Source organism: Caretta caretta, chromosome 17 (assembly GCF_965140235.1).
Source record: "Caretta caretta isolate rCarCar2 chromosome 17, rCarCar1.hap1, whole genome shotgun sequence".
Lineage (NCBI taxonomy): Eukaryota > Metazoa > Chordata > Testudines > Cheloniidae > Caretta > Caretta caretta.
The window spans coordinates 23386169-23399902 of record NC_134222.1 but is presented as its reverse complement, the minus strand read 5'-3'; the positions used below and the strand labels follow the sequence as shown (position 1 = coordinate 23399902).

Sequence of the window (13734 nt, the reverse complement as noted above, 5' to 3'; positions counted from 1 at the left end):
CATGAATTCCCTGCACATGCAGCACCTGCCAAGGTATGAAGGTGTGTGGAGCGCTCGAAGCAACACAGCCCAGCACAAGACATATGTACTGCTTAAACCTCACTTGTGCCCTCAGAATAGACTTAAATGGGGCAGTAGCCTGGCCTGGGCCTCTGCCCAGGGAGCACTTCCCCCAGCCATGGACAGGTCTGAAATATGGGAGTCATTGATTAAACAAGGAATCAAACGACCTCACAGGCTCGTACCAGTGGGAGCGGAAATCCATTGTAAAGTTTTCCTTCAGTTAACCCTCTGGGAAGAGACACTCCATCCTCATACTCCGCCGGGAGCCATCGGGCATATGCGTGATTGGAAGCTCCAAAATAAGAATGCTTCCTGGAACATTGGGAAGAAAACAAACAAGTAAACTATTTCAGAAAGGACACGCCCTGCAGAGAAGCAGAATTTCTTTTTCTCCCAGGAACCTAAGTTGAATTGCTCAAACGATAGAAAGGAATCGTTTTCGGGTTCGGAGGCAAAGCTATATTGTGGACAGACAACCCTCCGAGGCAAAGGCTCAAAGTCTCTTAGCGTAGGCTGTGGTTAATACTGAGGTAAAAGGACGAATCCTCATGTTGTTGTTATACTCACATTTGTAATTCAGAATTTAAACCTAAGCTACTTATATAGAATCATAGAATATCAGGGTTGGAAGGGACCTCAGGAGGTCATCTAGTCCAACCCCCTGCTCAAAGCAGGACTGATCCCAAATTAAATCATCCCAGCCAGGGCTTTCTCAAGCCTGACCTTAAAAACTTCTAAGGAAGGAGATTCCACCACCTCCCTAGGTAACGCATTCCAGTGTTTCACCACCCTCCCAGTGAAAAAGTTTTTCCTAATATCCAACCTAAATCTCCCCCACTGCAACTTGAGACCATTACTCCTTGTTCTGTCATCTGCTACCACTGAGAACAGTCTAGAGCCATCCTCTTTGAAACCTCCTTTCAGGTAGTTGAAAGCAGCTATCAAATCCCCCCTCATTCTTCTCTTCCGTAGACTAAACATCCCCAGTTCCCTCAGCCTCTCCTCATAAGTCATGTGTTCCAGTCCCGTAATCATTTTTGATGCCCTCCATTGGACTCTTTCCGATTTTTCCACATCCTTCTTGTAGTGTGGGGCCCAAAACTGGTCACAGTACTCCAGATGAGGCCTCACCAATGTCGAATAGAGGGGAACGATCATGTCCCTCCCTCTGCTGGCAATGCCCCTACGTATACATCCCAAAATGCCATTGGCCTTCTTGGCAACAACGGCACACTGTTGACTCATATCCAGCTTCTCAGCCACTGTAACCCCTAGGTCCTTTTCTGAAGAACTGCTGCCTAGCCATTTGGTCCCTAGTCTGTAGCGGTGCATTGGATTCTTCCGTCCTAAGTGCAGGATTCTGCACTTGTCCTTGCTGAACCTCATCGGATTTCTTTTGGCCCAATCCTCCAATTTGTCTAGGTCCCTCTGTATCCTATCCCTACCCTCCAGCATATCTACCTCTCCTCCCAGTTTAGTGTTGTCATAAATATAAAGGGAAGGGTAAACCCCTTTAAAATCTCTCCTGGCCAGAGGAAAATTCCTCTCACCTGTAAAGGGTTAAGAAGCTAAAGGTAACCTCGCTGGCACCTGACCAAAATGACCAATGAGGAGACAAGATACTTTCAAAAGCTGGGAGGAGAGAAAAAAACAAAGGGTCTGTGTCTGTCTGTATGCTGTTTTTGCCGGGGACAGAACAGGAATGGAGTCTTAGAACTTTTAGTAAGTAATCTAGCTAGGTATGTGTTAGATTATGATTTCTTTAAATGGCTGAGAAAAGAACTGTGCTGAATAGAATGACTATTCCTGTCTGTTTGTCTTTTTTGTAACTTAAGGTTTTGCCTAGAGGGATTCTCTATGTTTTTAATCTAATTACCCTGTAAGGTATCTACCATCCTGATTTTACAGAGGGGATTCCTTTACTTCTATTAAAAGTCTTCTTGTAAGAAAACTGTATGCTTTTTCATTGTTCTCAGATCCAAGGGTTTGGGTCTGTGGTCACCTATGCAAATTGGTGAGGATTTTTACCAAACCTTCCCCAGGAAATGGGGTGCAAGGGTTGAGTGGATTTTGGGGGGAAAGACGTGTCCAAACTACATTTCCCAGTAAACCCAGTTAAAGTTTGGTGGTGGCAGTGGAAATTCCAAGGGCAAAGGGTAAAATTAATTTGTATCTTGTGGAAGTTTTAACCTAAGCTGGTAAAAGTAAGCTTAGGAGATTTTCATGCAGGTCCCCGAATCTGTACCCTAGAGTTCAGAGTGGGGGAGGAACCTTGACAAGTGTCATCTGCAAACTTGCTGAGGGTGAAATCCACACCATCCTCCAGATCATTTATGAAGATATTGAACAAAACCGGCCCCAGGACCAACCCTTGGGGCACTCCACTTGATACCGACTGCCAACTAGACATGGAGCCATTGATCACTATCTGTTGAGCCCGTCAATCTAGCCAACTTTTTATCCACCTGATAGTCCATTCATCCAGCCCATACTTCTTTAACTTGCTGGCAAGAATACTGTGGGAGACAGTGTCAAAAGCTTTGCTAAAGTCAAGGAACAACACGTCCACTGCTTTCCCTTCAACCACAGAACTAGTTATCTCATCATAGAAGGAAATTAGATTAGTCCTCCCTCACAACAGTATGAGTGCCTCACAACCCTCAATATGCTCACAACGAGAGCTGACCCAAAAATGGGAATCCATTCCCATGGAAAAATGTGTGTTTTTAGAAACGTTTTCATCCCAAGCCAAGACAAAATATCAAAAACATGAATTTTTTCAAGGGAAGGGATTTAAAGAAACTTTCTCTTTTGAGAGAGCTGAAAGGCAATTTTTTGGCTTCCTGGCTGCCTGTGAAATTGAAAAGAGCCTTCCAGCCTTGCTGCAGGTGAGGCAAAGAGCCCCTGCTCACCTCCCCCACAGCTCCAGGAGCCTGGGGTGTATAGCACCCAACAGGACTTAGGTGCCTAGATGCCTTTGAAAATCCCACTGGGCACCTCTCTGTATCATTAGGCATCTAAATCCTTTGAAAATCTGAACCCTAACTCCCACTGAAATCATTTAAAAAGAAAAGGAGTACTTGTGGCACCTTAGAGACTAACCAATTTATTTGAGCATGAGCTTTCGTGAGCTACAGCTCACTTCATCAGATGTATACCGTGGAAACTGCAGCAGACTTTATATACACACAGAGAATATGAAACAATACCTCCTCCCACCCCACTGTCCTGCTGGTAATAGCTTATCTAAAGTGATCAACAGGTGGGCCATTTCCAGCACAAATCCAGGTTTTCTCACCCTCCACCCCCCCACACAAATTCACTCTCCTGCTGGTGCTAGCCCATCCAAAGTGACAACTCTTTACATAATCAAGTCGGGCTATTTCCTGCATAGATCCAGGTTTTCTCACATCCCCCCCACCCCCATACACACACAAACTCACTCTCCTGCTGGTAATAGCTCATCTAAACTGACCACTCTCCAAGTTTAAATCCAAGTTAAACCAGAACATCTGGGGGAGGGGGGGGTAGGAAAAAACAAGAGGAAACAGGCTACCTTGCATAATGACTTAGCCACTCCCAGTCTCTATTTAAGCCTAAATTAATAGTATCCAATTTGCAAATGAATTCCAATTCAGCAGTTTCTCGCTGGAGTCTGGATTTGAAGTTTTTTTGTTTTAAGATAGCGACCTTCATGTCTGTGATTGCGTGACCAGAGAGATTGAAGTGTTCTCCGACTGGTTTATGAATGTTATAATTCTTGACATCTGATTTGTGTCCATTTATTCTTTTACGTAGAGACTGTCCAGTTTGACCAATGTACATGGCAGAGGGGCATTGCTGGCACATGATGGCATATATCACATTGGTGGATGTGCAGGTGAACGAGCCTCTGATAGTGTGGCTGATGTTATTAGGCCCTGTGATGGTGTCCCCTGAATAGATATGTGGGCACAATTGGCAACGGGCTTTGTTGCAAGGATAAGTTCCTGGGTTAGTGGTTCTGTTGTGTGGTATGTGGTTGTTGGTGAGTATTTGCTTCAGGTTGCGGGGCTGTCTGTAGGCAAGGACTGGCCTGTCTCCCAAGACTTGTGAGAGTGTTGGGTCATCCTTTAGGATAGGTTGTAGATCCTTAATAATGCGTTGGAGGGGTTTTAGTTGGGGGCTGAAGGTGACCGCTAGTGGCGTTCTGTTATTTTCTTTGTTAGGCCTGTCCTGTAGTAGGTAACTTCTGGGAACTCTTCTGGCTCTATCAATCTGTTTCTTTACTTCTGCAGGTGGGTATTGTAGTTGTAAGAAAGCTTGACAGAGATCTTGTAGGTGTTTGTCTCTGTCTGAGGGGTTGGAGCAAATGCGGTTGTATCGCAGAGCTTGGCTGTAGACGATGGATCGTGTGGTGTGGTCAGGGTGAAAGCTGGAGGCATGCAGGTAGGAATAGCGGTCAGTAGGTTTCCGGTATAGGGTGGTGTTTATGTGGCCATTGTTTATTAGCACTGTAGTGTCCAGGAAGTGGATCTCTTGTGTGGACTGGACCAGGCTGAGGTTGGTGGTGGGATGGAAATTGTTGAAATCATGGTGGAATTCCTCAAGGGCTTCTTTTCCATGGGTCCAGATGATGAAGATGTCATCAATATAGCGCAAGTAGAGTAGGGGCTTTAGGGGACGAGAGCTGAGGAAGCGTTGTTCTAAATCAGCCATAAAAATGTTGGCATACTGTGGGGCCATGCGGGTACCCATAGCAGTGCCGCTGATCTGAAGGTATACATTGTCCCCAAATGTGAAATAGTTATGGGTAAGGACAAAGTCACAAAGTTCAGCCACCAGGTTAGCCGTGACATTATCGGGGATAGTGTTCTTGACGGCTTGTAATCCATCTTTGTGTGGAATGTTGGTGTAGAGGGCTTCTACATCCATAGTAGCCAGGATGGTGTTATCAGGAAGATCACCGATGGATTGAAGTTTCCTCAGGAAGTCAGTGGTGTCTCGAAGGTAGCTGGGAGTCCTTACCCATAACTATTTCACATTTGGGGACAATGTATACCTTCAGATCAGCGGCACTGCTATGGGTACCCGCATGGCCCCACAGTATGCCAACATTTTTATGGCTGATTTAGAACAACGCTTCCTCAGCTCTCGTCCCCTAAAGCCCCTACTCTACTTGCGCTATATTGATGACATCTTCATCATCTGGACCCATGGAAAAGAAGCCCTTGAGGAATTCCACCATGATTTCAACAATTTCCATCCCACCATCAACCTCAGCCTGGTCCAGTCCACACAAGAGATCCACTTCCTGGACACTACAGTGCTAATAAACAATGGCCACATAAACACCACCCTATACCGGAAACCTACTGACCGCTATTCCTACCTGCATGCCTCCAGCTTTCACCCTGACCACACCACACGATCCATCGTCTACAGCCAAGCTCTGCGATACAACCGCATTTGCTCCAACCCCTCAGACAGAGACAAACACCTACAAGATCTCTGTCAAGCTTTCTTACAACTACAATACCCACCTGCAGAAGTAAAGAAACAGATTGATAGAGCCAGAAGAGTTCCCAGAAGTTACCTACTACAGGACAGGCCTAACAAAGAAAATAACAGAACGCCACTAGCGGTCACCTTCAGCCCCCAACTAAAACCCCTCCAACGCATTATTAAGGATCTACAACCTATCCTAAAGGATGACCCAACACTCTCACAAGTCTTGGGAGACAGGCCAGTCCTTGCCTACAGACAGCCCCGCAACCTGAAGCAAATACTCACCAACAACCACATACCACACAACAGAACCACTAACCCAGGAACTTATCCTTGCAACAAAGCCCGTTGCCAATTGTGCCCACATATCTATTCAGGGGACACCATCACAGGGCCTAATAACATCAGCCACACTATCAGAGGCTCGTTCACCTGCACATCCACCAATGTGATATATGCCATCATGTGCCAGCAATGCCCCTCTGCCATGTACATTGGTCAAACTGGACAGTCTCTACGTAAAAGAATAAATGGACACAAATCAGATGTCAAGAATTATAACATTCATAAACCAGTCGGAGAACACTTCAATCTCTCTGGTCACGCAATCACAGACATGAAGGTCGCTATCTTAAAACAAAAAAACTTCAAATCCAGACTCCAGCGAGAAACTGCTGAATTGGAATTCATTTGCAAATTGGATACTATTAATTTAGGCTTAAATAGAGACTGGGAGTGGCTAAGTCATTATGCAAGGTAGCCTGTTTCCTCTTGTTTTTTCCTACCCCCCCCTCCCCCAGATGTTCTGGTTTAACTTGGATTTAAACTTGGAGAGTGGTCAGTTTAGATGAGCTATTACCAGCAGGAGAGTGAGTTTGTGTGTGTATGGGGGTGGGGGGGATGTGAGAAAACCTGGATCTATGCAGGAAATAGCCCGACTTGATTATGTAAAGAGTTGTCACTTTGGATGGGCTAGCACCAGCAGGAGAGTGAATTTGTGTGGGGGGGTGGAGGGTGAGAAAACCTGGATTTGTGCTGGAAATGGCCCACCTGTTGATCACTTTAGATAAGCTATTACCAGCAGGACAGTGGGGTGGGAGGAGGTATTGTTTCATATTCTCTGTGTGTATATAAAGTCTGCTGCAGTTTCCACGGTATACATCTGATGAAGTGAGCTGTAGCTCACGAAAGCTCATGCTCAAATAAATTGGTTAGTCTCTAAGGTGCCACAAGTACTCCTTTTCTTTTTGCGAATACAGACTAACACGGCTGTTCCTCTGAAATCATGTAATACACCTAAAATGAACATGTCACCATTAATCATGTACCTGAAAGGACCATAGATTGGTGTATTTTTACAATACACAAAACTGCAGAATACTCCAAACATTTTAATGAGAAAAAACTCCTGTGTGAGATAATATTTGTCTATGACAGAGAGTAGTTAGAGCCAGGTGCTAGTCCTGATGGCTACATCCGTCACTAGGGGCCAGATTCCTAATGGTAGTTGGGTGCCTAAAGAGGCAGATAGGCACCTAGTGGGATTTTTCTCAATGGGCATTAGGCACCAAGATGGTTTGGGAAATCCCACTAGGCACCTATCTGCACCTTTAGATGCTTCAAGACGTTTGAAAATCAGGCCTTAAATTCCATTTTCAAAAGTGACAAAGGTATTTCAGAACTTAAGGGTTAGACTTCCAAAGGTGTTTAAACACCTAACTTTCAATAGGAGTCAAGGGCGTACCTAGTTTAGGTGCTTTGGAAAATTCCATCCACTTAGCTCCTGCCTCTTGAATGGAGTATTTACTACACTGATGGGAAAACACCCTCCTGGCTGTAGTAAGTGTCTACACTATAGTGCTAAGGTGGATCTGCTGCAGCGCTGCAGTTGCATCGCTGTAGTTCTTGCAGTGTAGTCATACCCCTGGAAGAAGTATCGAATGCAGCCTAGGATCCCCTTTCTCTTTCTCTACAACTGCATCACATTGATGGCTCAGATTTCTTGTGACTGAGTAAAACATCCAGGTCTTTCTCCTCCTCTGTCATTTCCAACTGACCAACCCACAACTTACAGCAGAAATTCTTGTTGTTAGTCCCTGAGTGCATGACCTTGCCCTTTGTACCATTGCATTACATTTCATCCCACTGCTATTACTTCAGTCCTCCAGATCATCCAGTGCTTCCTGTGTAATATTCCGATCCTCCTCTGTATAGAAGATGCCACCAAACTTTGTGTCATCCGCAAATGTCATTCAGGCACTTCTACTTTTTTGTGTCAAGGTCATTCATGAAAATATTGAATAAGCTCGTTCCCAAGGCTGATCCTTGAGGAACTCCACTGGCAACCTCCCTCCAGACTGATAGTTTTCCTTTCAGCACAACCCACTGTCATCTCCCTTTCAGCCAGTTCCTTGCCCACCTCTCAATTCCTGTACCAATCCCCATCTTCTCTATGTCAAAAACAGACTCCAATGAGAGACTGCTGAATTGGAATTAATTTGCAATCTGGATAAATTAACTTAGGCTTGAATAGAGACTTGGAGTGGATGGGTCATTCCACAAAGTAAAACTCTTTCCCCTTTTTTATTCCCTCCCATCCCCCACTGTTCCTCAGACGTTCTTGTCAACTGCTGGAAATGGCCCACCTTGATTATCACTACAAAAGGTCGTCCCCCCCACTCTCCTGCTGGTAATAGCTCACCTTAAGTGATCACTCTCATTACAGTGTGTATGGTAACACCCATTGTTTCATGTTTTCTATGTATATAAATCTCCCCACTGTATTTTCCACTGAATGCATCCGATGAAATGAGCTGTAGCTCACGAAAGCTCATGCTCAAATAAATTTGTTAGTTTCTAAAGTGCCACAAGTCCTCCTTTTCTTTTTGTAAATACAGACTAACACAGCTGCTACTCTGAAATCTATGTTAATAGTTTCCCATGTGGTACTGTGTCTAATATTTTACTGAAGTCCAGATAAATTAGATCTACTGCATTTCCCTTATGTAAGAAATCATCCATTTTATCAACGAGAGATTTCAGATTAGTCTGACATGATCTGCCTTTGTTTGCAGTGTTGTAGCCATGTGGGTCCAATAAAATATATTGCCAGTTTGTATATGGAGGATCTGTAACCTGCTTGTATCATCTGTCAGGGTGAGACACTGATTCAAATCCTGCTTAGTTTTTAGAAATTAGACTGCAAATTTATTTTTCTTTCTTAAGTAACAAACTCTGATCTCTATGCCTGCTACTTATAATCACTTAAAATCTATTTTTGTACTTAATAAATGTGTTTATATTTTACCTAAAACAATGTGTTTTGGTTGAAGTGCTTGGGAAATCTCAGCCACAGGTGCCGACTTTCCAAAGGGCCAGGGGGTGCCCAAGCCCCGCCTCTGCCCCAGGCCCCGCTCCCATTCCACCTCTTCCCCCAAGGCCCCACCCCTGCTCCACCCACACCCTGCCTCTTCCCACCCAGTTCCGCCCCTCCCCCAAGCGCACCGTGTCCTCACTCCTCCCCCTCCTTCCCAGCTTCCTGCATGCTGTGAAACAGCTGATTGCGGTGGACAGGAGGAGTGGGGAGGGAGGGAGAGGTGCTGATCCACGGGGCTGCCAGCAGGTGGGAGACGCTGGTGGGGGAGCTGATAGGGGTGCTGCCGGTGGGTGCTCAGCACCCACCATTTTTCCCCCGTGTGTGCTCCAGCCCTGGAGCACCCACAGAGTCAGAGCAGCTCAGTTTACAAAGGCTAGTGTGTATCCATTCCACACTGAGGGAGGGCCAAACTGGATAATGAACTTACACTGGTCAGGCTTCTGACTATTGCAAGATGGAACAGTTCTGGGGTGTAAGACTGGGGAACTGGGAGAAATTGGCTGGAGCCTCCCTACAGATGGTTCATGAGTGGCTGGGAGATCAGTCATGTAATACAGCTGGATGTGTCCCTGCCTGTGGATGTCTGTGTAAGTGCGGTGCCTGTCAGAGTTTCTTGCTTGACATCAGCATCACAGTGTGAAAGGGATACCCCAGGTTGGTGGGACAGAGGGCTCAGTGGTCCCACAGTCCCGGTTGCACCCTGGGGACCCTGTCACACCATCAGTGGGGGGGTTTAAGAACAAGTTGGACAAACCCCTGTCAGGGATGGTCAAGGTTTATTTGGCCCTGCCCCAGCACAGACGGGATGTACTCGATGACCTTTTGAGCTCCCTTCCAGGTCTACATTTCTATGATTTCTTGTATGCTGTCATCTTAGTTTTAGTGTCACTTTGAGGTGGTTATTCATCGAGTTACGTGTGGATCTCTTCCCTACAAGCTTTGCCCTTTGCTTGGAATGCAAAATCCAGATAATTTTTGCACCTTTGACTTAAAGACATTCCAAACCTCCTTGTGATGGGGTTTACAGACCTCACACCATGGTAAAAAGAATGGTGGAACAGTATTGGTCCAAGAAAGCCCTGCTCCTCAGCAGCTATCAGGCATGCTTGCTATGGAAGACCTGCTTAAAAGGGAGTTCTGGCAGAGAATCATAGAATATCAGTGTTGGAAGGGACCTCAGCAGATCATCTAGTCCAACCCCCTGCTCAAAGCAGGGCCAATCGCCAATTTTTGCCCAGATCCCTAAATGGCCCCCTTGAGGATTGAACTTACAACCCTGGGTTTAGCAGGCCAATGCTCAAACCATTGAGCTATCCCTCCCACCAGAGGGGTGTGTGCAGGAGACACTGACTACAAGAAGTCAGACAGGCTGCAGTCACTGAGGCAGAGCAATCTACAGGGGAAGGACAGGGACTGGCTGGGATCCCCTTTCCCCTGACTAAGAGGGGACAACTGGATTCCAAGGGTGAGCTAGGAAGCATCCCTGCCCACCCACAGCTGAAGCCCAGAATTACCAACACTGTGGAAGCAGAAGGCTGGGCCATGCCCCAAACTGAAGGGAAACAAGAAGGTAGGAAGTGATACAGGGAAGGCTGATCCAGAATGGCAGTCAGAACCATCCCTCGCCTCTCTCCATTGGGCCCTGCACTGGGATTCGGTGGAGAGGAAGGGCCCGGATCCCCCTATCCTTCCCTCTTCCCCGGCCTCCTGAGAGATATTGGAGGATTCCAGGGCCGGGGAGGGGGAGATGAATGGTGGCTTGGCTGCTGGGCCCCAGGGCTGCCTGGAAGACCAGCCTCAAGTCTTAGAGAGACTGTCCACAGTTTGACCAATAGGCCCCTGAGCGAAGCCTGCTACACTCCTCCAGGTTAAAGTCTCTTTGTTATGTGTTTGTACAGCACCTCTCTTGGATCCCTCCGTGTTAACACAATACAAATAACTACTAATACAATTGTTTCTGCTTGCTGGAATGGTGTTATACCGATAACATTCATGTGTCTATACTGGACACTATATAGACTGAAGACCCTCTATTACACATGAAAAAATCAATGCTTTACCTGTTGTTGCATTCTCCAGTAATGGTCCGGTAAATGCTACTCCTCGGGCACCTAATGGAACGAATCTGATAGTCGCAACCAGTTGCCTTGGAAATAATTTCCTTCTGCTTCCTACTTAGTACATCTGCAAGAGAAGCCAATCAGAGTGATGTCATTTCTGTCATAATTTCTGGAGCAGTCTCCAATAGTTCCATTTCATGGCTCCCTCAGCAGGAAAGCTCTACAAACAAATAGCATCTCATTTTAAAACTCTTTCTAGTTTATACCAACAGAGTACACCAGTTTTCCTGCAGAATAAAGGCCCGCTTCACATTCAGGAACTCACTCAGTACTTCATGTTCTAGGAATCATATTGTCTGCAACCTTCATCTCTCAGCAGTTTTGGAGCATCTGAAGTGGAGGACAGGTATCAGGACTGATTCAAAAGTGCTAATGACAAAATCCCTACGTTTAGTATACCTGCCTGATTCAAATACTGATGAGATAAAGTTCCTTTTGGGGGGTTTAAAATGTATGGTATTTTCAATGGCTATGGTGACATCATCAGGGGGGAGGGATAGCGCAGTGGTTTGAACATTGGCCTGCTAAACCCAAGGTTGTGAGTTCAGTCCTTGAGGGGGCCATTTAGGGATCTGGGGCAAAAATTGGGGATTGGTCCTGCTTTGAGCAGGGGGTTGAACTAGATGACCTCCTGAGGTCCCTTCCAACCCTGATATTCTATGATTCTATGATCATTTGAGGGGACCAGGTAGGGACGTAGTAATGGGAGGATTTAAAGAATAATGGAGCAGAAGAGGAAGCACGGTGGTAGGACAGACAATAATATTAATATGGAAGGTATTTCAAACTTGGAAAGAAGAAAGCAATAACCAGGATATTGAGAGTCGAGAAGCAAGGGGTCTCTCAGTAGAACTCCCTGCAGATTTGTGTACTGTACTGCACTAGCAAATTATCATCACAAAACTGGAGTGAGACTGAGGGAACTTTAGAGAAGAGCAACAAATCCAGCCAGTGGGCAGTAGGGACTAACTTCTGGCCAGGAGGAGCTAGGCAGACAATAGAAATGGTGGGAACTGGAACATCTGGGACACTACTAGACTGGACAATGAAGTAGCACATGTCCAGCTGGGAACAGCTCTGACAGGAAGGTGACTAGATGAGCTAAAAGGTGGGTTCCTTTACCAGGATTTGTGATTGTGTCACCATTGACCATATTTTGTCATTAAGGGGTTTCATGCCACACCTGGCTCATCAGTAGTTTTGATCCTGGGTATATTGGCCTGGAGTAGAACCACTACTGGACTCTCCTGCCATTGACAGGTTTCCTGCTAATTAGCCATTTACAGTCTTATGTGCACAGTACCTGTGATATTAAATTCTCCTTTCACCACGCGAAGCAGCTTCTTCTTCAGGAGGCTCAGGGTGGTTTCCATGTAATCGGCAGCCCGGATTGCAGACCTGGTTCCTCCCACTGGCTCCTTTAAATGTCTCAGGAAATCTGAAGGGCTCATGTCCTTTTTCCGGAATGCCTCCTTTGCTCTGGAAAAAAAGGACCCCCGAAGTGGTGCACCAGTCACTGTTGTCCACAGCCTAGCCCTCTAAAATGAGACCTGCACTGGTATGTGGGAATTAAGTCCAGGCCCAAAACAACTGAGGAGCAGAGCTGCAGCAGCCAGCTCCACGCTGACCTTTCCTGCACACTGACCAGCAGCCTCAGGGTTCCCAGGTCATCGCTGCAAGGGACACACCATTCCAGTCTGTAACCCCTGCTTGGCTAATTTCTGTAAACAATTCAACTTTGTTTTATGCTTCTTCTTATACAGAATCATGCTAATTTATATGAAGTGGTTGGGTTTGTGAATTGCCTGCTAGTGTAGTGAAGGCAGTGGATCTCATGAGACCTCTAGATAGCCTTATAGGTAGTGCTGGGGAGGAGCCAGTGGTCGTGCTATGTGTAGGTACCAATGAGACAGGGAAAACTGGGACAGAGATGAATTGGGGGAAGGATGAATTGGGGCTGCGGGGAAGTGGCCCGGGGAACTATAGCAGCAACAGAGTTTAGCACGGTGGACGGATGCTATCGATAGGGTCATATATATATATGCTATCGTTAGGGTCGCTGGGCTGAGACCCATAGTAGAGGGGGGCCAGGTCGCTCCCACCAGCCCCTGGGAAATTGATCTCATGAGACCTCTAGATAGCCTTATAGGTAGTGCTGGCGAGGAGCTAGTGGTCGTGGTATGTGTAGGTACCAATGAGATAGGGAAAGGTGGGACAGAGATCCTGGAGGCCAAATTTAGGTGGCTAGGGAAGAGATTAAAGCACAGCACCTCCACGGTAGCATTCTCTGAAATGTTTCTAGTTCCATGTGCAGGGCCATTGAAACGGAGAACTGCAAGGTCTCAATCTCTGGCTGAGCAGGTGGTGTAGGGAAGAGGGATTAGGTTTATTAGGCACTGGGGAACCTTTGGGGAAAGGAGGAGCCTATACAGGAGGGATGGGCTTAACAATAACCAAAATGGAACCAGACACCTGGCACATAACATTCAAAAGGTTATAGAGGATTTTTTTTAAATTAAGGTCTGGGGCAAAGCCGACAGGTGTGGAGCAGTACATGGTTCAGATGGAGACATCCCTTAGGGATACATTTATTAAAGCGGGAACTCTATATCCTACTATGGAGGATAGGAAAGAAGTCGGTAAAGCACAGGTGTGAGCCAGTGAGGAACAGTCAAATGTAAAATAATC

At 46.2% G+C, this 13734-nt stretch overlaps 1 protein-coding gene across 1 annotated transcript in view; it reads right to left on the bottom strand.

Moving 5' to 3' along the window:
* Positions 1-12446, bottom strand: part of LOC142069490 (myeloperoxidase-like) — a 51281-nt gene extending 38835 nt beyond the window's left edge. Inside the window, exons 1-3 of the mRNA XM_075120770.1 lie at positions 12350-12446; positions 10987-11110; positions 246-375 (exon numbers count right to left, since the gene is read on the bottom strand). Coding sequence (XP_074976871.1) covers positions 246-375; positions 10987-11110; positions 12350-12419 — 324 coding nt within the window. The 5' untranslated portion in view covers positions 12420-12446. The remainder of the gene's footprint in view (positions 1-245; positions 376-10986; positions 11111-12349) is intronic.
* Between the last annotated feature and the right edge of the window lie 1288 nt (positions 12447-13734).